Consider the following 24,630-nt stretch of genomic DNA (forward strand, 5'->3'; position numbering starts at 1 on the left):
ACACCGGTTGGGAAACACTGGCTTAGATAAAAAAAGATGTCATAGGGAAAGGAATAGAAGCAGATGGAAGTTATGTGAGATTTGGAGAAAGTGGACAGAAAGATACAACATTCTCCATCCCTCATAACACCAGCAGAACCGATCAACAGGGGAGACAAAATAAAATACTTTTTCAGACAAATAATTAATGCATGAAATTTGCAACCCCAAGATGTGTTGTTTTTAACTTCTTTTTGCTTTTAACTTTTTACAATTTTATTGTTTGGTTTTATGTTTTCATATTGCTGCAAAACACTGTAATACAGCGGCATATACCATATTTTTTGCTCTATAAGACTCACTTTTTCCCTCCTAAAAAGCAAGGGGAAATGTGTGTGCGTCTTATGGAGCGAATGCAGGCTGCACAGCTATCCCAGAAGCCAGAACAGCAAGAGGGATTGCTGCTTTCACTGCGCAGCGATCCCTCTTGCTGTTCTGGATTCTGAGATTCAGAATATTTTTTTTCTTGTTTTCCTCCCCCCAAAACTAGGTGCGTCTTGTGGTCTGGTGTGTCTTATAGAGCAAAAAATACTGTAAGTATTTTTATAAATAAAATAATTATGCACTGGCTCACATTGTTTTAAAAGGTGATTAGACAAATTCAGAGAACATAGGTCAACCAGTGGCTATTGGACACAACAAAATGTGGCACTGTTAAGTCTGGGTTGAAGTTTCTAGATATTCTACCCATCCTCCCCATAAAAAATGGTTTGCAGAGTAATCTGACACTGGGAATTGTATGTAAGACTAGATGGACCTTTCGTTGGGAGACTGATATGGAGAGAGGAGACCTTGCTTAACATCATCTATTTGAGCTTAGGAACTTCCTGACTCATCATAGCTCATGGCTGAGAAGCCACTATCCACTGGCGAAGGAAGAGGAGTGCGGGGGGAGCCCATCGCCCCTGGCAGCGCGATCCTGGTAGGGTGCCATCGCGGCTGTCCCCCTGCGGGCCATGCCCCTGCAAACAGTGTGCCACGCCCCCAGGATGTGCGCCAGCCCCGCCCCCGCCTGCTCTCCGCCTCCTGGTGCTGGAACATGAAGCTCCGCCACTGCCACTATCCCTTAACTATGAATTGATGCAAATGTATTGAATATCTCCAGAAAAAGTTGAATGGGGTTCTGTGTTTAATCTCTCCTATCCTGTGAAAAATTCATTTCTTAAATACACTGATATCAAATTATTTGGAACAGATGGGTAAAATCTTAGCTCCTTTATGGGAGTAAACAAAGGCATGTGGAATTCACTAACCTTATGCACACATATCATTTAAAAATTAATACAGCAATAGATAAGAGAGCTATGGGTATATGATAAAATTCCATCAATAGGACTATTATGGCTAAGACATTAAAGTGAGGCATATCAAAGTGAAGATGCTACATTAAAAAAAATTGATCTGTAGTTTGCATCCATTAATAACTTTCTGCATTGCTTATCATTTCAGGAACATTTGGTCCTAGCATGTGATCTGTCAATCAAAAGCAAAACCACCAGGGAGCACCAAAAAGCCATTACAGCTTCAAACATCAGTGTGGAAGCAAAAAAATAACATATACTGCACTAGCAGAAAAATCTGTTGTTGCTTCTCTTAAGTATTACTTTGGAGGAAATTATTAACATAATAATGATTAACCATGTTATATTTAACCACGATCCAGTCCATAAAAATAAGTGATGATTCTCCAGAGGCCTATGAAAGAATGTGGTTCAGTATCCATAATGAACAGTGAAATTATTATCTTTCTCAAAGTCAATGTAGAAAGCTGCCTATTCAACCTTTACTCTCCTGCACTTTAAAGATAGCTCACCTATCATGAATCCTGTGCTAAAAATATCCCATTCCTTGTGTTGCTCACTGAAAAGCTATCTCTATGTGGTACTTTCTGAACTGGGAATATCCGTAGAGATCTTTTAATGCTGAAAATTTCAGTTTGAATTTTGCACTATATCTGGAGATCACTGGAAATTCTCAGTGATAACACAATATCCCAATTTTTAGCTTCTGATTAAAACTGCTTGAGGCTGAGAAACCCCTTTGAAGATACAATTTGATGTCCAATTTATGTATACATTCAAAACTGATCCCAAGAATCCCAGGAGCATGTTGACTCAGTAACCACAGTGGAACCCAGGAAATAGCAAGTGTGCAGAGAAAATTGTGGCCACAGCTGTGTCATTCCATTGCCCCTAAAATCCCTGTATATTTACTTCAGTGTTCAAAGGTAAAGGTAAAGGGGCCCCTGACCATTAGGTTCAGTCATGGCCTACTCTGGGGTTGCGGCGCTCATCTCGCTTTATTGGCCGAGGGAGCCGGCGTACAGCTTCTGGGTCATGAGGCCAGCATGACTAAGCCACTTCTGGCGAACCAGAGCAGCGCACGGAAACACCGTTTACCTTCCCGCCGGAGTGGTACCTATTTATCTACTTGCAATTTGTCATGCTTTCGAACTGCTAGGTTGGCAGAAGCTGGGACAGAGCAACGGGAGCTCACCCCATCGCGGGGATTCGAACCACTGACCTTCTTATCGGCAAGTCCTAGGCTCTGTGGTTTAACCCACAGTGCCACCGTAGCATCCAACTAAATAGTGCAAAGACTTTTGGCATTTCCCCTCCCTCTCCTCTCACTGCAGCCCTCCCGTGTCCCCCTACATATGTTCTGGGATTTCCAACCCTCACAAGGTCCCATTAAACCCTTCAGCCTTGTGCAAAATCTCACAAGGGGCTACTATAAGTAGGGAAGCAGAAGCTCCACCCCCACTCAACCATTCTGGAACCCCTGTGTTGCCAAAGGGACCCCATTTACAGAACACGTGGAGCGGCAGCTACTGGAGGGAAAGTCAGCCAGAAATCAGTCATCTAGAGGAAATGCTGTCTATCATGGCTATGATCCAGCTGTAAGGATAGGGACGCTGATTTTTGGCCTCATGGTTTTCTAAAAACCACAGGGGTCAGAACAGAAAAGTTAGAATGATATTCTTCTTTTGTTTCCTAAATTTCCTGCATTTATCTCTGCATCTTCATTTGTGTGCTCTAACAATAAACATTTCTGGGAGTGGGGTGAGTTAAAGACTCATAGGACTATAAGCTCAAATATAACTGCACGTCTAGGTGCTTGTATGATGTTACTCTTAATGGTGCTGAGATGACAACATCCACAGAAACTGGTGGTAACAGACCTTGCACCCAAATTTGATGGGGGTCCAATTAGGGGCCATTTGTAGCAACTAGTTATTTCAGACTTTTTTAGTCTAGAAGACCCTTCAAGAATCTGCCCCAAAAGGAGGTGCTGAATTCTTTTTTAGGTGATGGGATTAATGACATTGCTGCCTGTTGAAAAACAGTCAGAGAAAGCACAGTTGGGGGGGGCAGTCTTGAGGTGGCAAAATCATTCTGTTGCATTGTATTTCCCCCAACAGATACACTTAAACAGTGAGCAAGGGTGTGATTCTGTACCCACTTACCAAGGAGTAAGCCCCACTGAACTTAGTGGGACTGACTTCCTAATAGATGTGCATAGTATTATACTGAATCCATCTGTGGCTGTGTGCAAAGCAATACCCTTGCTGGTTCTTAATTCCTTTTTTTTGAAACTGCAGCCATTAAGCAAGTGTATACTTGGAAATTGACATCCAAGAGTCTCCATTTTAAAACCAGGATTTGGTGTTGTGTGTCCTGTGTCTGCTTTCTGATTTTCTCATGACTTAAACACAGCAGGGAGAGGGGGGAGGGAGGGAGGGGAAAGAGAGAGAGCTCTAGGAGACCCTGTAATGTCTGCCATGTTATTCCAGGAACTATTCGCTTGAGAATATGTTTGCATCAATACCGTGCCAGGAATTTGGAGGGCTGTCTTTGAAGCACAGTTCTGTGAAAAGAACTGTCGCAGTGACAGCACTGTGGGACAAAACATCTGATAACTGTTTAGTGAGTGGCTCATGCTGCATTCCTGCTAATTAGCAAGGTGACAGGTTTTCTTCTCCAGAACTGTCGCTCTGCTTTAATTCAGGGTGCATCAGACACTCCCAACTGTAGCTGGCATATTGTCAAGTTCAGTCCTTCTCGGTACATGACCGGGGACATTTCATTTCATGTTAGATTTATGATTTCTCTTTCTCTCTGTTGAAAGAAGAGTTGCATCCTCAGCATCTTGATTAAAGACTGTGTTAACTAGCCACGTAAACAGGGCAAATAGGAACGGCATCTCAGGATATCCCAAAATAACATCCCAGTATATTCTGAAATAGTATCACTGAGTGCTGCTGTTTGGAAGGAAGGAAGGGCAGTTTATATAGGGTTGCCAAACCTTTGGGGCTGACCCAAAGTCTCCAGGTTTGCCTGGCTCCCTCCAGGTAGCAAAGGGAAGTCTTGAATGTCCAGGTGTGTGAGAATGCCTTAATTTATTTATTTTTAATTAAGACATTTCTGCACGCAGCTTGCACATTTCAGCCTGGCAGGAGCTGGCTGCAAATTATTGCATATACTTTTTTTGCTGGTGGTGGGAACTGCCCTTCTCTGCTGTCTCCCAATTAACCTCCATCTCCAGGGTTCAATAGAGGGAGGGAGCACAGAGGAAGAAAGGTCAGGGCCCACTCCTATGACATCACCAGGGGCTGTCCCTAAGTCTCAGGTTTAGGCCGAGAAATTTCAGGGTCTGCGATGCCCCTGACCTGGCAATCCTATGATTATGACAGCGGGACTTGCTTCTGAATAAACACTGCATATTTTTCATTAAAATGAAAAGCCTTAGAAATACGGATTAATGATAAATATTTAACTGGTAATTTACCAAGAAGTTCTGTGCAAAAGTAGTATTTGCTTGAGCTTCACCCGCAGTATCTTGAGCTCCACCCACAGTATGGATATGTAAGGAATTATTGGAAGCAAAAAGAGCGGAATTCAACAGGATTTTTTTCCCTATGTAAGTCATGGAAAGTGGGGTGCCACACACTCATTTTCTCCATTTCTATGGAGCTGTGTTGTACCCAAAGATATCCATATTTAGAGTTTGGGAGCTATGCACTTCAAGTGGCTAGAAAAGTCCAACAGTGTCATAACACAGGTCCAGGTTCATTTCCAGCTGCTTCACGAGTCAATGGCAGTTGTTCTTCGCAGCCCTCCACAAGCTGCAAGGAAGTTCAGGCAGGGGAAAGCGAGGACTTATGAAGCATAAATCCTCGCAATGCTCCACACTAGGGCCTGGGGAGTTCACTGCATCCACAGTACCATGAAATCCTGTGTCTGCCAACTTGAACGGCAGAGTGGGAACGACCTGGAAGTGTGTCCCTGCTTTGGACGATCCTCTGTTACCAGCGTGATTTGTGGTTGGCTCCTCCTTAATCTGGACAATTGTCTTTAATCAAGAAGCGCTCCTGGACTGACATATGCTAATGGGCTGCAATCAATCAGCTGCCAAAAGGACTGGGCTTGGCTCTCTGAATGTATTTGAATGTTTTTCTGAAGCTTGAGAACCCCTACAACAACTGGGAAAGGAAGGGGGAGGACAAGGTGCTTTGTGCTTTCTTACAGTTTTCAAATGGTCTTTCCTTTTCTTGACCTCCCCTGCATAATGAAAGAGATGTGTGTAGCCACTGCTTTGTTATTCTGTCTGATACTTTGAAAAAGAGGGGGGAGGCTTTTGATTTATGCTAAGGAATTTAATAAGGTTTTGGTATGCCCTCCCCCCTCTGTCGAGGCTGAATGGACTTTATCCGCAACTATTTCTGGACTGGAGTATTGTCGGAGGAATGCGGGGGGGGGATGAACTGCAGTTGAACAGATGTGGTAAAGAGACTGAATTTGAGGAAAGATCTTGCTCTTAACTGTGTGCCGAGAAAGAACTCCAGAGCGGAATTTAATGGCAGAGCCTGGATGTACACCCTGTGAGTTATTAATGGCTACGGCCCATACGCTAGTCTGTAAACAGCGGAAGGAATGGGATGTGACTTTGTACCATCCAGATAAACACTGCAAAGGACTGAACAATGGAAGATAGTAATGAACTCTCCCAGCACACCAGGTCTGGAACAAAAATGTATATGTATGTAAAAAGATGTAGCAGAGATGCTGTTTGTAACAGGGGGAAAGCAGTCAGCTGTAAGAATGGTTTAACGGCAAGCGAAGGATGACAACTGGACACTAAATAAGAAATGATGCATCTATGGAAAGAAATGATTGACATGTTTGAAACAGGAGCGGGAAACCCGATTTTAAGAAACTATTAAAGTAATGTAATTAGACTTGATTTGCATAATTTTGAAAAATAATAAAAAAATTATAAAAAACAGCTCTTCAAACTTAAAAACAAACAAACCACATAGGTCCAGGTCCAGTGTTACATTTCCGGCATCCTCACAGTGGACCTCAATGTCCCTAGGAAACTGCTGAATTGGTGCAAAAGTACATTAAAAAATGACATCATTCTGAAACAAAATACCATTTGGAATATGAAAGAAAATGTAAACGTTTTATTTGGCAGTTTTCAAATAGGTGAAGAATGGAAAATTACATCTTATTGGATCCCCCCCCCCCCCCAAGATAGATGGAGTTTCACTACATATTTACAGAGCACTGGATCCAGACTACCTGCATACACACGATATATTTTAAGGACCCCCACCCCCGGGCAAAGAATCCTGTGAGCTGTAGTTTGTTAAGGATGCTGGGAATTGTAGCTCTTTGAAAGATAAACTGCAGTTCCCAGGATTCTTGGGTGAGGGGAATGTGCTTTAAATGTGCTCTAAATGTATGGTGTGTATGCAGCCTTAGTCATGTTTAGACTAGACCCACTGGAATCAGTGGGACTTGAGTTACTCATCACTGTACTATGTACCATTGATATCAACGGGTCTACTTTAAGCATGACTAAATTTGGATCCAAGCCATTGTGACTGCAAAGAATAATTAATGATTTAATTTGTCTTTTCTTTAAAAAAAAAAAAAGCAATTCCCAACAGCACTAGACGTGACATTTACGGATGAAGATACTTGTAGTATTTGATTCTAGCAATCTGATCCGTTAAAGGCATTCCGCAGACTGGAAGTAAAGAGAATCATCATCATGCATTTAGTTCATTAGGTCCTTGTTATCATTGGAGGAAGCCTCACAACAGATTCCAAAAATCTCTGTGTGTCACGCACTTAGGTCCACTATGATATGTTTATAAATCACTGTATTCCCTTTAAAGCTTGAGGCAAAGAGAAAATCTTGCTTGTCGACAAAAACGTGTGTGAAAGATCTTGGAGCTTGTATATTTAATTCCTGAAACTTCACAAATTTGGCCTTTCCTGCCTCCCAGAAATAGACTTGAGTAAATGAATAATCACTTCCAAGAATAGCATATTGATAATTTTTTATCTGAAGTGGCTGGAATACCATTGACCCTCTTGATGGCATCCTTTGTAAATCCAGAAATTTTGAACCTCCCCATTTCATTACTTTGGAATCACCAATGAACCTTGTTAGACAAACGTAAATGTCATCTTTCACAGTGAAGTGCTTTACGGCATAAACATCCTCCATATCTGGAATGTCAACAGGGTCAACAAATTTGTTTGTTCCTTTGTTCCACTGATAGATGACAGGGTGCTGAGAACTACTGGACAGGATCAAGTGAGGTTTGCCAGCTATTTCAAGGTACTCCACATCAGTATCTCTATACCACTCATGCAAAGACTGGTCAGAGTAAAATCCGATTCCATTCCATTTGTAAACAGTGGTGATTCCAGCTTTTGAACTGTCTGCAATTGCAAAATACCATTCTTTCGCCATCGTGAATATTTCAATGTCATTCGGCTTTCTGATTTTGAGAATCTCAATATCCTGAATTTTAGTGAATTTATTTGCATTAACGTCTCTTTTGTATATATGGGAGCCGCCAAAGAGTTGGGCAACTATGATGTACAGGTTTCTCTCGACAATAACAGGCTTGCATACAACCACTGACGTCCCTGGATTAAAAAAAAGTAAAAAAGAGATAAAAGATTGCTTCATCATCAACTGGCATTTAGATCAGGTAGCAACACAATGTCTGTGGAGATGAATCATTCATACCTGTAATGTTGTCAAAATTTCTAAAAGTCCCTTCCACGTGGTCCCATTGAAGGAAGATACACTTTCCAGTAAAAGGCTGGGCAATGACAACAAATTCATCATTCTCAAACGAGAATGTGTCCACCGATAGTGACTGATAAGGCAGCTTCCGAAAAACAACAAATTCTGCAAAAAAGGCACACCAAAAGGAGACTTGCTCATTTATTATTATTATTATTAAAAATGGTTTCCAGACATAGGTGTCGGCTCTCTGGGTCCCACAAAATTCTCCATGAAGGGACTGGGCACCAACCAATTTTCACGCCAGGGCCATGCACACTGCTTGGCACCCACAGCCCCAAGCACCCACAGCCACGGGGCCAAGCTGGCACTCCTGTTCCCAGACAGTGGTTACTTTCTAAAGCCCCTTATTTCTGTTAACCTGGGCAAAGTACATAACGCAGGAAGTTTCAACGCTGTTACTCAGTTCTTTACTGGAATGAATGGTTGTTGAGTGGAAGCAAAGCTTCATGGGTGTTTGGTTGTTGTTGTTTTAAAAAAGCTCAAGAACTGAAGAATTACCAGAGCAATCCAAAGTATCACCTGGGAGGAGCTGGGTGGGGGCAGTTAACACACAGTCTGGTGGACAAGGTGTCACGCCGGCAGAAAACCTGCGTGCTAGCAGAACCATGTCCACATGCCAGTGGGCAGCTCAGCAGGCATGTGATATGTCCACCAAAATATGGCCCAAAATGAGGTGTTCTGAAGGCAGGGAATGGGCATGGGGAGGGAAGGAATCATTCTAACTACAGTAGTACCTTGGTTCCTGAACAGCATAGTTGTTGAATAAATCGGCTCCCAAACCTGGAAGTAGGTGTTCCAGTTTGCAAACATTTTTCAGAAGCCGATGGTCTGATGTGGCTTCCGCAGCTTCTGCTTGAGTATAGGAAGCTCCTGCAGCCAATTGGAAGTTGCGCCTTGGTTTTCAAATGGTTTCTGGAGTCGAATGGACTCCCAGAGGGGATTAAGTTTGAGAACTGAGGTACCACTGTACATCCAATTCCCTATTAGGTGCTAGGCATGCCCCAGAATCTAAAGGTGAGGCTTGAAGAGGGTTAGTAGAGCTGGGACACATGTCCCATGGGGTGTGCTATACATCCCCATTCTATAGCATATGGCGAGAGTGACTTGTAAAATATGCCATCAATGCAGTAAACGAAAGGCAGTTAGAACACTCACCTGTAATAATGCAATCAAACTCATTGGGAGAGAGGCTGTTGATTTTTCGCTTCTTATATTCCGGAGGACTCTCACAATAAATGTCCTCTACTGTTGCATTTGTTCTGCTCACCCACGCAACCAACCACTTCAATTTGCAGTCACATTTGAATGCATTACCTCTAAGGTCCCTGTCGGAAGGAGAAAGGAGGGGCGGGGGTTGTAGGTGCAGTACAAGTGCTTTTGAAACATTAGTTTTCCATTTCTTACTTATCAATCAATCAACACTTTATTACGGTCGTAGAGCAGCATAAGGAGGGAGCATCTCTTACTTATTTGCAGATATGGTTGTAAGTGTGTTCAAATATTGCAACCCCCTTTTCATCCAGTTAAGTCTCACTGCTCTCAGTATGGGCTCTTGATGGCAAGGAGTTCCAAAGTGTAGGTGCCACAACATTATAGATCCTAGTAAACGTAGCTTATACTCTGCAAGCACAAGGATGCTCCTGGCTGCCACTGAAAATGTCCTCCCCTCTCCAAGCCTCATCTCTCCTGCAGGTATGCTCTCCACTAAAACACTGGTGACTCTGCCCTCCTAATAGTGCAGCAATAACACTGCCAGCACATTTGCAAAGCTAAGCAGGGTCTGGTCTGGTTTCAAATTGGATGGGGTACAGTGTAAGCCAACCTCACAATGCCTAGGACGGTAATGTCTCATACTGAATGTAACTGACGTGCAGAAAGGACTTTATTAACTGAAAACAGATGCTACATATGTATCTTTGTTATACATGAAAATCTTTTAATAAAAATAAACTTTTAAAAAAATGGATGGAGGACTGCATGTTGGGATTCTGGCAATGCAGGGGTTTGGACTAGATGACCCTCAAGGTCCCTTCCAACTCTATATGATTTTATTATTCTCTGACAAGGGAGATTTGATGGCACACAGTCTATCCCATTTTTCAACTTTCCCTGTATATAATCAGGGTGTTTTCGACTGTGTCTCAAATGTCAACTTTTGGCTGTGGAATTACACAAACGATGTTAATACCCTTGACAGTGTTCCAATCACTGTCTTCATCTATTGGAAAGGTTTGGTTCAAAACAAAGTAATTTGCTTGCTATGCAGCCAATTGAACACTTAGGCAGCAGCCTCGTCCTTGCTGGTGCTTGCTGCGTTTCTATCTTGTTATACATTTTTGAAGCTTTAAAAAAATTGGTAGGTTGGAGAGATGTTTGGTAACAGGCAAAATATATCTCCTAATGGAACCAGTTGGTGCCTGAATGTAAATTGCAACTGGCAGCAATGGTTTTAATGCATCTGTCATACCACGCCCACCTAATGAGTGGCCAGACCTGTACTTATTCTGTAATAATTACTAGTGAGTATTGATCTCTTGTCTTTCAAATCATAGTGTTAAAATGAAGAAGCTTTCTTACACATTTGTTAAAGAATCCAAGCCTTTGAATATGTCTTTTGGGAGGGTTTGGAGATTATTGTTTGCAAGACTCCTGCAAAAGAAAATATTTTATTCTTAGCACAAGATCATCCTTTCATTCATTTCTAATCTGTTTCATCAAATACTTCTATGGCAAACAATTAAGGAGTGCTATGTGAATGCCAAGAAGTGTTTTTCTTTAAAGGATTATTTGTCAGAGCAACTTATTTAACAGTTCTTTGTTAAAATATCATGTCTGCATTTCCGATTGCTCTCCAAAAGAATTGTTGAATGTGAAGATTTCCCATGCCTTGTCAATATTTTGACAAACTCTGTGATTTTTTGCTTTCTTTTAATTGTTCTGAAGACTTTCAAAGATGCAAAGTTATTTTATTTAGCTTATTTAATATATCCCACCCCTCAATTGAGAAACAACAACCCAAAACAAGCCACGGTGACTTGCACAATATTAAGCAAAAACCATCAACAACAAATGTCAAGAAAGAGTTTTCATCCCATGCATAAATACAAATTTCTGCCCCCTTGCTGCCCTCCAAGTGATATTCAACAAATCAAAGCTGCTACACTTTTTTAAAAAATCCATTTCTGTTGAAAACAAATTGTCTGAAGCATATTTAGTATTAAATGGCTCTCTGCTGTCAAGAAGCCAATTTATAATTATATTTTTAATAGCTGCTTGAATCATTATACTTCTATGTAAAAGTTCATTTGAATGAAACTAGTGTGTCAGGAACTAAATTAATCAGCTGCTGTAATTTCACAGAACATTATCACAAATTTATTTGCTGTGCTGTATAGGAATATAATGGCCCAGTTCAGACCTAATGCTAAACTATGGATTAGTGTTACATGCACAAACTGCATTGAGCCCCAAACTCATGTGCTTCTCGCTCCTCTCACAGGGCATTGAAGAAGAGATCAGAAATCTCTGCTGCTACTTTTAAATTACCGGTAGCTAGAGTTACTCTTTATGTCTGAAATGAATGAAGATACTTGTTAAACTATGGTTTGTTTAATCTTGGCTTCTTTGAGCACACCATAGTTTTGGTCAACGTAATAAAGAACCTCATTTGGTGGAAGTGAAAGCTTCTGATCTCTTTGTTGTGACCATGCTGGAAAAGAAGGAAAGGAAGGGCCCAAGGATTCCACCCCCCGCTTAGTAGTATGAAGACAGGGATGGAGAATATGTGGCCTTCCAGATGTTTTTCAGCTACAATGTCCATTGTCCCAGCTGATTGGCTATGCTGGCTGGGGCTGATGAGAACTGGAGGCCAACAACATCTGGAGGACCACAGGATTACTGATTACATCTATATACATTGTACTTGAACATGATATATCTGATAATATATTTATGGGATGAAGCAGGGATTGAACTGACCACAAGTCCTGTTCCATAATTAAATGTCATCCCACTGGAAATGTGATTCCCCCTTCTCAATACTGTCTTTTTTGGATCTTTTAAAGATGATTTTTTTTCACTAGAACATTTGAAAGAAGATGAGGCATCAGTATATGCCTATTTTTTTAGCTTCTTGGACTGTGCCAATTAGTTTCATTGACCAATATGAGCCTAATTTTATGATGTTTACACACGCAGTATTATTATTGCTGGTTTTAAATCATACACTACCCTGTGATCACTGAATGTATGTATGTGATGTAGTTATAAATTTAACAACTACAATAAAAATTTCATTTTATGATGGTATATATTGTTTTACTGTCCCATTTTCTGTGGATTGATTTTATGTACACCACTTAGAAATGTGAATAACTGAGTGGTATATAAATGTCTTAAATAAATAATATTGTTTTCATATCAAAATTTTCCATTATTTTATATTACTTATGCATGATTCAAATAAATAAAAAAAGACTTTGGGGATGGGGGTGGTAGTTCTAGTGCATTCCCATATTCTTAAAGTAACCTTATTTGGAGAAAGCATTTTTCACATATGATTTACAGTATAGATAAATTTGGTTTTTGCTAATGTCGGTAATTTGACTGTGAAACATTGTTTTGTACTAGCACTTCTCCCTTTAGATTCAATCCAAAAGATATGAACCCCATGCAAACACTGACACCCCACGCTTGTTGACTTGCACAATTTTCATTTTAGGGTGAAGTTTTAACAGTATTTCTGTGGCTAAGTTGCTGGTGGATGGAGAAGAAGAAAATGTGCTATTTTATTGTGTGTTATTCACTTTTCTCCGAATTGCACACCATGAAGCATGCCAAGAGATTGATAGTTTCATTCATGTATGCAAAAGACCTTATGCATAAACTTTAATGCCTGGATCACACTGGCTGAGATCCAAAGAGTTACTTTAGGATTACCCAAGGATTTGGGCATACCCAGTGGAACTGTTTAATTTCCCCCACTGCATGGCACACCTCCACAATATCACAAATTGCTTTTGAACCTTCTTTAAGTTTAAAATCGTGCCATGAAGGGCAGTTCAGGGGGTGAAACAAAAGTCAAGCTCAAAGCTTCCTTGTATATGCAAAGCAGTTTCTTGATTCCTTGGATCCAAGCTGCAGATACTAACACTACTCACAGAACAGGATTTGAATTATTAAATGATACATTAGGCAATTGCCTGTTTAATTGTATAATCAATTGATTAATGGCAAAACAGGTAATCAACCCCCAAAACCTTTAGCTGGTTAAAATCTTCAAAAGAAATATGTCATTGACATAGTTCTGTAAAGATGGCAAGGAATAAAACGAACACTTTTACTTACAGGTGAATTAAAGATTTCAGTCCTCGGAAGGAAGTGTTTGAAAGAGACTTGATGTTGTTGTTCTCTATAAACCTGCAATGGGTCATAAAGGCAGCTTGGTCAAAGGAATCTCTCTATCTCAAGCACACAACCACTCTCAAGAAATCTTTCACATTATTTTTTCAACTCACAAATATTCTAGATGAGGAAGGCCCATGAAGGCATCACTGCTAATGACATCAAATGTATTTGCTGTAAATAACCTGTATAAAGAAATATAAAGCAAAAAATAACTAAACAGTGACATGCTGTTGGAACAGATGTTTAAAAGCCACCTTGCTGGTTCTTGGTTAAAGTTAAAGATGAAGAACCACAGATCTCAGGAGGCATATTCCGTCTCCTGCATAAGAACAACCCAAGGGAAATATTGTAATACAAAAGCAGACAACGCCAGATCCTAAGCTGGAAAACTGACATAAGTTCATTAGAACCTTTGGGAAATAGGCTAATAGTAATCTTTAAATGTGTGGCTATTTGAAATGATGGCGTTTCCCTATGGTTTCTCACTATTGCTCATTGTGCACTTGATATCATTACCTGTGCATTCAAAAATATACTGCGGCCTTGCTTGGATGTTCAAAGTTTTGATTCTGGCATGTGAAGTCTGCATAAGTGGCCCCAATTCCAGAGCTTCATCTGTGCTCTCAGCTGCACATGGGAGCTTTTCAATGGACAGGCTTTCCGATTTACTTGTCATATTCCTCAAAGAACAACATCTCCCCCAGAAAAATTATCACCCTGCTTGTCATATGTCCACTTTGGCAAAAGTCTGCAGACTTATGGCAGCCCTAAGTAAGCTGCTATCCTATGCTCACTTTCCATAAAGGATGCCCTATTCAATGCCCTTTTCAATGAGGCCTACTTCTGAGTACTGCACCATAAAATGAATAGAGAAACTCTTTCAGATACACATATGCTTCTGAACCCACAAGGAATCAAGAGATCAGTGTGTACAGTGGTGCCCCACAAGACGAATGCCTCGCAAGACAAAAAACTCGCTAGACGAAAGGTTTTTTCGGTTTTGCGTTGCTTCGCTAGACGAATTTCCCTATGGGCTTGCTTCGCAAGACAAAAACGTCTTGCGCTTTTTTCTTAAAGCCGCTTGAAGAGGCGCAGTTGCGACGGACCATGCTTCGCAAGACGAAAAACATCGCAAGACGAAAAGACTCGCGGAACGAATTATTTTCGTCTTGCGAGGCACCACTGTAATTTAACTGTTTCTCAATGGTAAATACGGCTACTATGGTAAATATTTTTCATGTTATCTGCAGCAGTGGTCCACGTGGCTGTGTAGGTGAGGCTTAATGAAATATCTCTGTTCATGCAAGCTTCCAGGTGGTTCCCCTCTTGCATGACAGTTCCATGTGGCTGTTCAGGGAGGGCCTCCAACTCTCTTGAAAGGCTTTTTAGGGGGCAGGACAGAATGAGAAAAGTTTCTTGCATAAGCTGCCTTCCACTTGGGTAACCGTTAGAAGCAACTCAATGTACGGTTCAGTCTTTAAAACTGCAGCTTAAACATTGTTTTTATGCTTAACATACATTTAGCAATGTGATAAAATGCAAACATTACATGACAGTATAATGTAATTTAGGTCTGTATAGTTAAAGCCATGGTTTTCCCAGTAGTGATGTATGGAAGTGAGAGCTGGACCATAAAGAAGGCTGATCGCCGAAGAATTGATGCTTTTGAATTATGGTGCTGGAGGAGACTCTTGAGAGTCCCATGGACTGCAAGAAGATCAAACCTATCCATTCTTAAGGAAATCAGCCCTGAGTGCTCACTGGAAGGACAGATCGTGAAGCTGAGGCTCCAATACTTTGGCCACCTCATGAGAAGAGAAGACTCCCTGGAAAAGATCCTGATGTTGGGAAAGATGGAGCGCACAAGGAGAAGGGGACGACAGAGGATGAGATGGTTGGATGGTGTTCTTGAAGCTACCAGCATGAGTTTGATCAAACTGCGGGAGGCAGTGGAGGACAGAAGTGCCTGGCATGCTCTGGTCCATGGGGTCACGAAGAGTCGGACACAACTAAACGACTAAACAACAACAACATAATGTAATTTATGTAATTTAATGCAATGGAGCTTCAACATGCATTAAAAAATCTGAACTTAAAATTGATCTATATGACAAGGGTTTAGAATAATTAATTCATTCTACCTTAAAAAATTTCTTGGAGCACAAGTATTTACTAATTGCTCTTATTTGGAGAACACCTTGTCTGATATGATTGACATGGCATCTTCTACTGGACTTGGAGGAAGTGAAACTTGGCCCCATGTGCCAGTTGGGGGACCGATAGCACCTGAAAGCTTATACTACTTAGGACGGCCATATTTCAAGTAGTAGAATTCCTGACACCCCCAAAGTTGTTGAGCTTTTTTCAGGAAACCCCTAAAAAAAAAACCCACAAAAAACCACCATCCACAGCATCTCCAAGAGGAAGATTATTAGATATTGGAACCCCCCCCAATGAAAACAGCCAGGCCCCAATGCACCCCTTTCTCCAACATGCCCCCCACCTAACCTTCCTCTAAACCACACCCCCACAAACCTGCCCAGGCTCCCAACAGCCCTCGGAAACATGTAGTGAAGCACGGCCACCTTTCTCCCCCCCGCAACCTCGAATGTACCACAGCTGGTTTTGTCCCCCTTCCTCACAGTTTGTTGCCCTTGCTATCCAGGCCTATCCAGGTCTTGTTTAAACACTTTCCTGCAGTATCACGCTCCCCCCCGTTACCTACCTGGCTCCCATCTCTGCCTCTATAGTGCGGCAGCTAGAATGGGATGGTGGCCCAGAGCAGCTGCAGGCCGCCCTGGCAACACAAGGAGGTGGTACCCCTTGTGTCCACGTACCCCTTGGGCAAGGTGGCTGTGCTAGCAGCTCCCAACTGCCCAGCTACAGACCCTCTCTCACTACCTCCACCACTGCGACTGAGTCGCCCATGGGGACGCCCCTGGTACGGGGTCCCTTTTTCAAAAAACTATGGGCAGCTAGGCTGCTGGATCGCCTTCCTCCCTCCCCTTCCCTCTGTCCCTCTCCAGCCAAGGGAAGTGACCTCTTGTCACTTCCACTGATGCTGGGGCGCAGCCTCCCCTGGAATATTTAAAAAAGGGGGGGACACAGAAAACTGAAAAAAAAACCTCAGGTTGCCATATGTTCTGGGAATTCCGTACGCCATTTTAGACATCTGATTTCTGTACATGTCCAGAATTTTGCGGACATATGGCAAGCCTAATACTACTCCCTACCCTCCTCAGCAAAAATTATTCCAGGAAGAGGAAGGTGTCATGGCCAAAGGGTCGTCTGTTCCCAAGACTAGCAATGAATGAGTGTTTACTTTCAAGTAACTTCCTTCCCAGATAGGGATGAGACAGAAATTTGATTCTGTTTGCATTTAAAGCTGAATCTATCAAAATTCACACTTTCTGAGGAAATATAAGAACTGAAACATATCCATCCTTCAAAATCAACATGCACTTGAATTTTGCAAAAATGCATATATTAGGGCACAGTGCACATAAAAAATGACTATATTAGTGAAAGTAAAATGCAAAAGCATATTAAATTGGAATAAAATGTTTGCAAAAATGTGAACATTAGTTAAAAATATGTTTATTAAGGGAAATTCATGCCAAAATGCTGAAGAATTTTCATGAGGATTTTTTAATAAAAAATGCAAGCTGTTTCAGCACTGTAGAGAACTGAATTTAAGACTAGAAAAATGAGAAACTAAGCAAACCAAAATGGGCAGGTTCTTCTATCCCTACTCTCAGGTAGGATTTTGCCCTAACTGTTAATCATCTATGACTGCAGTAGATTGGAGAAAGGCAAATCAACTACTAGTAGTCAACCGACAGCTACTAGCAACAATTCTTGCTGTCAAACAGCCATGAGTATTTTAGAGACATTTATAGAATATTTGGGGGGCATGTTTTGTTTATTTGTTCTTTTACCTATTTGTCACGCTGGCCACGTGACCCGGAAGTGTCTGCGGACGGCACCGGCTCCCGGCCTCTAGAGTGAGATGAGCGCACAACCCTAGAGTCTGTCAAGACTGGCCCATACGGGCAGGGGTATCTTTACCTTTATACCTCTAAAACACATTCTTTCCCTCAAAGAATTCTGGGCACTGTAGTTAGTTAAGGGATGCTGGGAATTGTAACTTTGATGAGTAAACTACAGTACCCAGAATTCTTTGAAGGAAAGAATATGCACAGCATATGATTCTGTAGCCCTATTCAGGCGCTGCCACACCTGCAATCTGAATTGTGCAGCAGAGGCATGCTCCCTGGCCCCATGCCTTCTGCCTCGTTGCTATGGCTAACTTTGTCAGCCACCATGGGTTGGGGTCAGAACTTCTGCAGTAGGGAGCCTTCTCTTCTCAGGTAGGGTCATCGCATGATCTAGAACACTGACCTTCCAGGGTTCTCAATCACAAAGTGAGCCCCTACACAAGTCGAAAAGGGACCTCACTGCAGACATTCAGCCCTCTGTGTGTGAGAGGCAAAGAAGCCAGTGACAGGAGGGGCTATGGAGCACAGTCTACAACTGGATTTGCATGTGAGGAACACAGGAATAGGGCTCATGATTCAATAGATTAGATAGTAGGGGACATTCTGTATGGGGATTTGTATATATTCTAGGCTCACAATGGGTCAAAATTATGTAACGTGTATGACTAATTTCTATAATTCATTCTGACTGAGGAGCCCCACAGATATAATTATTATGATGTCTCTACCGATGCTGGAGCAGAAAGAGCAAGATGACTAGACCTCTTGAGGGCAGTAGAACCAGAGGGGCAAGGAAACAAGTAAAAACAGAGGGAAATGTCAATTTTTCCAGCTGGAATGATTTGTATGCCTATATCCTGAGAGTAATACATGCCTGACTCAGTGCTTTTTTCCCATTTGGAAAGCCTTGCTGGGACTGAAAGACCACTATTCATGTGCCCAAACCCTTCTATGGGTGCACTGGCTAGGCCTTCCCTTGTTTCCTGTTTGCTTCCAGATTATTGGTATATTGGGGTGGGATTCAATCACATTCCAGCAAGTTCAGCTTGCACAGTTAAAACTGTTTTGGACCTCTTGTGTGACAAGCCTGCCTCCCCTGCAAAACTGGACTTTACACAATAAGGAAAGTGATAAGGGAAAACACTAGAAAGTGTGGGATAACACTAGCTTGATGCAACATCATCTAGCCTCCCAGCAAACCGATCAGGATCAAATAAACAGGTCCTTGCTCTGCATTGGAGACCACACCGAAAGGCCTCCTACATTTCATGAGCAGCTAACTGAGCAATGCAGAGTGGAAGAGGAATGGGCTCAGTGAAGCTCCACTATGCTCTAAGAAACTCCCTGAATCCTTGTCACCATTTCTGTTCTGAACATGTTGCAGGAGAAGCCGTGTTCTGCCTACCAGTTTAGCTTGATTGTAGTCTGGGCTCACTGTTTGGATCACATTCTGGAGCGACCTGTTCTGTGGGGACCCTTCTGTGCTCACCCATGGGTTGTGTGGGGTGATCTGTGCAGGGTTGGTATGCAGATGGTCTAATCTTACAATGGGAGGTTAGTTCTGACAATCTTTTGGAATCCTTCCAGCTCTATGTGTCCTTTGGGCTCTGTCAGGAGATCATAGAGCAAATGCTACTAAGAATGCAGTCTATGTATGTTGCATTACGTACTTCCAGTGCAGCCCTTGGCAGTGTGCTTCCTACCCTCCTGGCTATATCTTCAACCTATTACTCGGGAAATGCATCCCACTTGGCAGACTTCAAGCTACAATCTCTGTAAGGTATCATGACATTTCTCTATACTGTATACTATAGGATTTGAAAGCCACAATGTTTATGTTACCTGTAAAGGACCTAAACCTATTCTCTTTTGACCAGTGACCTGGCCTTCCAAAAAAACTCCAACAGGTAATGGTCTAACTCAGGGGTCTGCAACCTTTAAGACAAAAAGAGCCACTTGGACCCGTTTCCGAAGAAAAAAAACCTGGGAGCCTCAAAACTCGTCATTGTAAAAATAACTTTTTGGTCACTTTTTTATTATTTCTTTGTTTGACCCCTCAGAATTACTCCTCCTCATAGAAATAAACGATAAATTAACAAGTTACCTTTGTGTGTGTGTGTGTTCTTCACTCCCCTTCAAAACAGTGACCAGCGTACATGCCCCCTTTCAATGCAGTGACCAGCGTACATGCCCCCTTTCAATGCAGTGACCAGCGTACATGCCCCTTACAATGTAGCGGGTGGGCGGGAAGGTGACGTCGGGACGGTGTGTGACTAATGCACGCACCGCCCCCATGCGACGTCACAGCCAGTACAGCACCCGCCACAGTGGGGAGTGTCGGGGCGCACAATGCGCCTCCTCCCCTCGTTAGTATCCGCCCCGGAGCCGCGGCAAAGGTGTAAAAGAGCCACATGCGGCTCTGGAGCCGCGGGTTGCAGACCCCTGGTCTAACTGAACAGAAATAATTTTAGGCAAGAAGACCTGTATGGAATAAGCTCTAGAAGAAGAAAAAATAGTTGATGAGAATTGATGTGTAACTGGGGGGTCAAATGTTTGGCCTTCTCTGGTACACACCTGGTTCCCTCCCCAGCTGAAATTAGACGTGAAATAAACATTCTAAACGAGGTTGCAGTGTGATGCCCAGAACAGTTTCTCTGGTATGCAAATATGCTCACTAGCCCAGAAAGGTTGGTGACTCCTAGAATCCTAGAAGTGTAGAGTTGGGAGGGTCATCTCATCCAATCCCCTGCAATGCAGGAATCTTTTGCCCAAGGCAGGGCTCAAACCCATGGCCTTGAGATTAAGAGTATTACAGTTATCTTGCATTGCTCTAGCCCCACATTATTACAATGCACATACACCTGGAGCTGAAATCTGTACTCCTAGGTTTGTAAGTGAGCGTCTGGACTCTTGGTGTTTCAAAAGCATGGAGTAGGTTTGTTTATACTGAAATGTATATGCTGCTTTTCCACCTGCAAAAAGGCCTTCAGAGCAAGTACACTGTGAGCCAAGGAAACGTGCCGCCTCGCTGAAAAGCCTGCTGAGATGGGCCACCTCGCATGTTCTTTGCACCACATAGCCGGATGGCAGTGCAGGTGGTGTCTCACAGCTAAATGGCAAACTCATGATGTGCCTTTCCCTTTATGGGCACACAAACGACCAAATACAAAAACTGTAACCGTCTCTTTCCCCCAGCACAGATGATGTGTGAATTTTGCCCCCCCCCTCTCTCTCTCTCTCTTTTTGTAATATGCTCTTACTCCAAAAAAGCTTGTGTGGGATAATGTGTACAGGGGCAACATAAAGGTTTCCATGGTAACTATATTTACTCATTTGTCCTGGATTCAAAACCTTACTCGCTGTGCGCATGCCTTCTTATCAGCTCCCTTGACAGTAGACAAGAACAGGAAGGGTCATAGCGTCAACTATCAGGGCATCAGCATTTGAACTGAATAGATGTAATGTTCCAACAGAAGGTAATGCTTAGTAGCCAAACAAAATTATGCCCTGGGCTGACTCATCTCGTTTATGCTACCATCATGTACACACACACACACACAATTTTCTTTTTTAAAAAATGAGTGAGAAGATTTCTCGACAGGTTTCTGAACCAAATCAGTCATATGTAAGGGCCATCCTTTATAGGTGTCTCTATTTCACACAAAGTATACATTCAAAACAGACATATTTCTGAGCTATCCCTACTGCACAAAACATCAACTGACTTCAGTTTTTCTCCAGGTCTCTGTTGTGATGGAGAACAGGGGACAAATCCAGTCCCTACCTAAAGAAATATCTGTGGGAAATGCTAAACCTCTACCGAAGCAAACATTACGGGTTTTGCTTGCAGAATTGTCCCATTGAAATTCAGGTCTCGATTCTGAAAACAGCCAGCCTATTTAGTCAGCAACAACTCTTAGACTTTAACATCCACCAGTACCAAATTTTTAAAGTGTGGGGAATTAATAATTACGACCCATTAGTGTAGTCAGGCCTTTGAAGTACAATACATGTGATTTAGGAACGCAATGTGGGAACATGATTATAATCAGGCATCTAAATTTAGCCTAGCCAAATAATATTGCCAAGTAAGCACAATGAAGATAATAATGATAAAGATAACAGCAATTAACAAATATTAAAGAGGAAGATAAAGTTATATATATATATCCAACTAGGCATGACACACCTTTAATTACCTTTACTGGAATCGCTAGGGTGCATTTTGTTACATAACTGATCTGCACTATTTCTTATAGAACAAGTACTAAAGCCCCGTTACTTTAGATACACATGTTTCATAACAAGTAACAATGATATAAATCTTTCTCACAGAAGTTGCAGAGATGGTGAGAAGACAAAACTCCTTTCTGGGATTTTAGTAAAAGCCGATCTCACAAAGGAACTAGAAGGAAAAGAAAACAGACCTTACATTAATGTGAGCTCCCGGAATAGTTATTTACCACTTCAAAGGACCATTTCTTGTCATCATCACAAGGATTTACATTATTTCCACAAAAAGGGGAAATGGATGCTACAAGTTTCAGAAAAAGAAATAAATTAGATGTTCTAGCTGCATTCAGAGAGAACAACATTAAGCACATCCCCCCTCAACGCCTGGCTCCCGGGTTTTGAATGCTGTAGGTATTCACGACTGCAGACACCCCTCAGTCTGCACTGAAAACACCACACATGCTGGCTCAATTTTTAAACAGAAATTAAAAGAACCAAATGCTTACAGCCCTTACAGTGAGGTAACGTCAGGTGGAACGCTGCGCGGAATAGCTCTGGCATTTTCACATAAAGCATTATCTTTGGTACAAATACACCAAGCTGGACATGTTGTCTTCCCTGTCTTGCTCCCTTCAGTCAGCAACAGTACAGAGAAAAAGCATAGGAAAGAAGCAGTTCTTCTAAAGGGTTTGCTGGCATTTCCCATTCTTTTGATCCACTCTGGTTCCAGCCAGTTGAAAGAATGGTATCCCAAAACATGAACAGGGTTTTCCCCCCGCACCTTTTTATTCAGCCGTTGAATGTCTTTCTTGTTAAGACACAGCAATATATTTCTCTCTCTCTTTCTCCAGCTCTTTTCTGTCTCTTTCCCTCTGAATGTTTCCTCTCTCTCTCTCTCTCTCTTTTTGTAGCTGGAAAACCTGCAGCTGAGCTGTATGTTTCTTTCTATTCACTCAAGCAGCGTAGCGCTCTCAGAGAGGGAACCTGCGAGGTGCTGTGAAGGCAGGGAGGAGGAAAATCCAACCAGCTGTAGAAGCAGAAGAGGGCTTGCATCACCGCAAAGAAACACTGAGCACAACACAGCTTTAGGTTGCAAAGTGACGCAACTGAGAAAATACACGGCGCTCTCCCTTTCTCTCTCGTCTGAGGGGAGGCCCTCTTCTTGTTACCAAAAATAGCACAACATTATGCTTTGCTGGTGGGTGGGTGCGTGGGCGTGAGGTGGATTGTGTGTGTGTGTGTGTGTGAGTGTGTGTGGTGGGGAGATCGGTCATCATCTTTGACTGGATCCCTCCACCTGTGTAAAAATGTCCTTTGGGAATTGGGGCTCCCTTCCCTCGTTTCTGCTTTGCATATGCCAAGTGACAGCAAAAAGAGGAAATTGAGTGACACGGTCCAAAGCCATCACAGCTAAAGGAACAGTTGTCTTATGGGCTTGCTTTTCTCGCACAAGCTCAGGTCACAGCTAGACAAACAGGCACACATGGAGCCTATTACCAAGAATGCCTACAACTGTCATTTGAGAAAGAAAATGCTCTTTTGCTCTCAGACAAAATCCTTTTTTAAACCTCCCTTGCATCTTTGTCTTGCTAATGTACAGCAGCCAGCCTTTGAAGCAAACCAATTTGCATATTATTTTGAAAACTTGTTTATTTGCTGCGGTAGGCTGTGTCATCCTTAGAAAGAGGCAAAAGAGTGGGGCTTAATCTGTGTAAAGTCGCTGCCTCAGCATCTGTTTCTGAAGCCAAGGCTTCACCCCAGCCTAGGACATCTGAATATATGCAAGTGCCCCTGAGCATGTTGGGTGTGCATTTGCCCAACCACTGAAGAAGGAGCCTTCAGCACTGGGGATTGGAGAGGTTTCTCAAGGATGTTTTATCCAAGGCTTGAGCTCTTGTCTTACTTTTACCAGGAATTAAGCACTGTGACGTTGGCTGCTTAAAACTTACATTTGCTACATCACAGTTGAAGAAAAGGCAATGTCCACCCACCCCCAATTAGGACTAAGTTCTTATCCTCGCCATTATCCTATCATTGCTCTTATAAGTAGAAGATATTTAAAGCACTATTGGACTTTAGAACATTCTATGTGCAAGGAGCTGCAGATCAATAATAAATGTACTTAAACTTAACATCCCTTAATTTAAAATTCAAAACCAAAAAAGCAGAACATCAGTCCTTTGGAGATGGTTCTTTCCCTGGGCACTGCATCATTCATTAGAAGGATTTCTGATCTTTTGACACAGGGATCATTTTTACAGATTAGGCAAGTGGAGCTTAGCTAACCTGCTGGCCAGGTGACAGAATCTGATGAACTGAGTACTGCATAAAATGAAGCTGTCACTGGGACTGGTAGAGTCTTCTCTGTCAGAGAAAGGGACAAATGATATGTGTTGTACAGTTCCATGATTCTTCCTACTGATAGTGGGTTTTAAAAATAATAATAATAAAAAAAAAATTACAAGCAGCCATGAAAGGCTAAAAATCAAGAGTGGAGCATCAGAGAGAGTAAGGTAGGGTGCTTAACCCTTTCATTTCCCTGTATTCCCCCCCCCCCCTGCAAAGTGAAAAGATCATGATTTTGAGCAGACAATTGCTGCTGCTCCTCTGCTCCTGATTTCAGCCACCTACAGCTGCACTTCTTTAAGAAAAACAGGCTGGGAGAAACAATTACGAAATTGCCCACCATTTGCCATTTGGTCCAGTGGAACAGCTGCTGCTGTAACTAAGCCTGTAACCAAGCCAAAGCACATGCAACTCAAATAATTGCACAGTATTTGCCCCAGCCTATCCTTTTGTTCTGTTGTTTCACCTGTGCCAATTTTTAGACTGTAAGCTC

General features: G+C 42.2%; 1 protein-coding gene across 5 annotated transcripts in view; it reads right to left on the bottom strand.

The window, feature by feature from the left end:
- Window positions 1-6,490: 6,490 nt before the first annotated feature.
- Window positions 6,491-24,630, bottom strand: part of LGI1 (leucine rich glioma inactivated 1) — a 33,913-nt gene continuing 15,773 nt past the window's right edge. The window contains exons 1-8 of one of the 5 annotated variants that reach the window (XM_083505891.1): window positions 22,307-23,131; window positions 21,892-21,963; window positions 13,671-13,742; window positions 13,501-13,572; window positions 10,732-10,803; window positions 9,310-9,479; window positions 8,092-8,256; window positions 6,491-7,988 (exon numbers count right to left, since the gene is read on the bottom strand). In XM_083505891.1, the coding sequence (XP_083362017.1) occupies window positions 7,171-7,988; window positions 8,092-8,256; window positions 9,310-9,479; window positions 10,732-10,803; window positions 13,501-13,572; window positions 13,671-13,742; window positions 21,892-21,963; window positions 22,307-22,497 (1,632 nt within the window). In that variant the 5' untranslated portion in view covers window positions 22,498-23,131 and the 3' untranslated portion in view covers window positions 6,491-7,170. Of the gene's footprint in view, window positions 7,989-8,091; window positions 8,257-9,309; window positions 9,480-10,731; window positions 10,804-13,500; window positions 13,573-13,670; window positions 13,743-21,891; window positions 21,964-22,297; window positions 23,132-24,630 lie in introns of those variants that run through there. The other 4 variants (XM_083505895.1, XM_083505894.1, XM_083505892.1 and 1 more) reach the window with 4 other exon arrangements.

The sequence above is a fragment of the Podarcis liolepis genome (assembly GCF_965112155.1).
Source record: "Podarcis liolepis genome assembly, chromosome: 5".
Taxonomy (NCBI): Eukaryota; Metazoa; Chordata; class Lepidosauria; order Squamata; family Lacertidae; genus Podarcis; species Podarcis liolepis.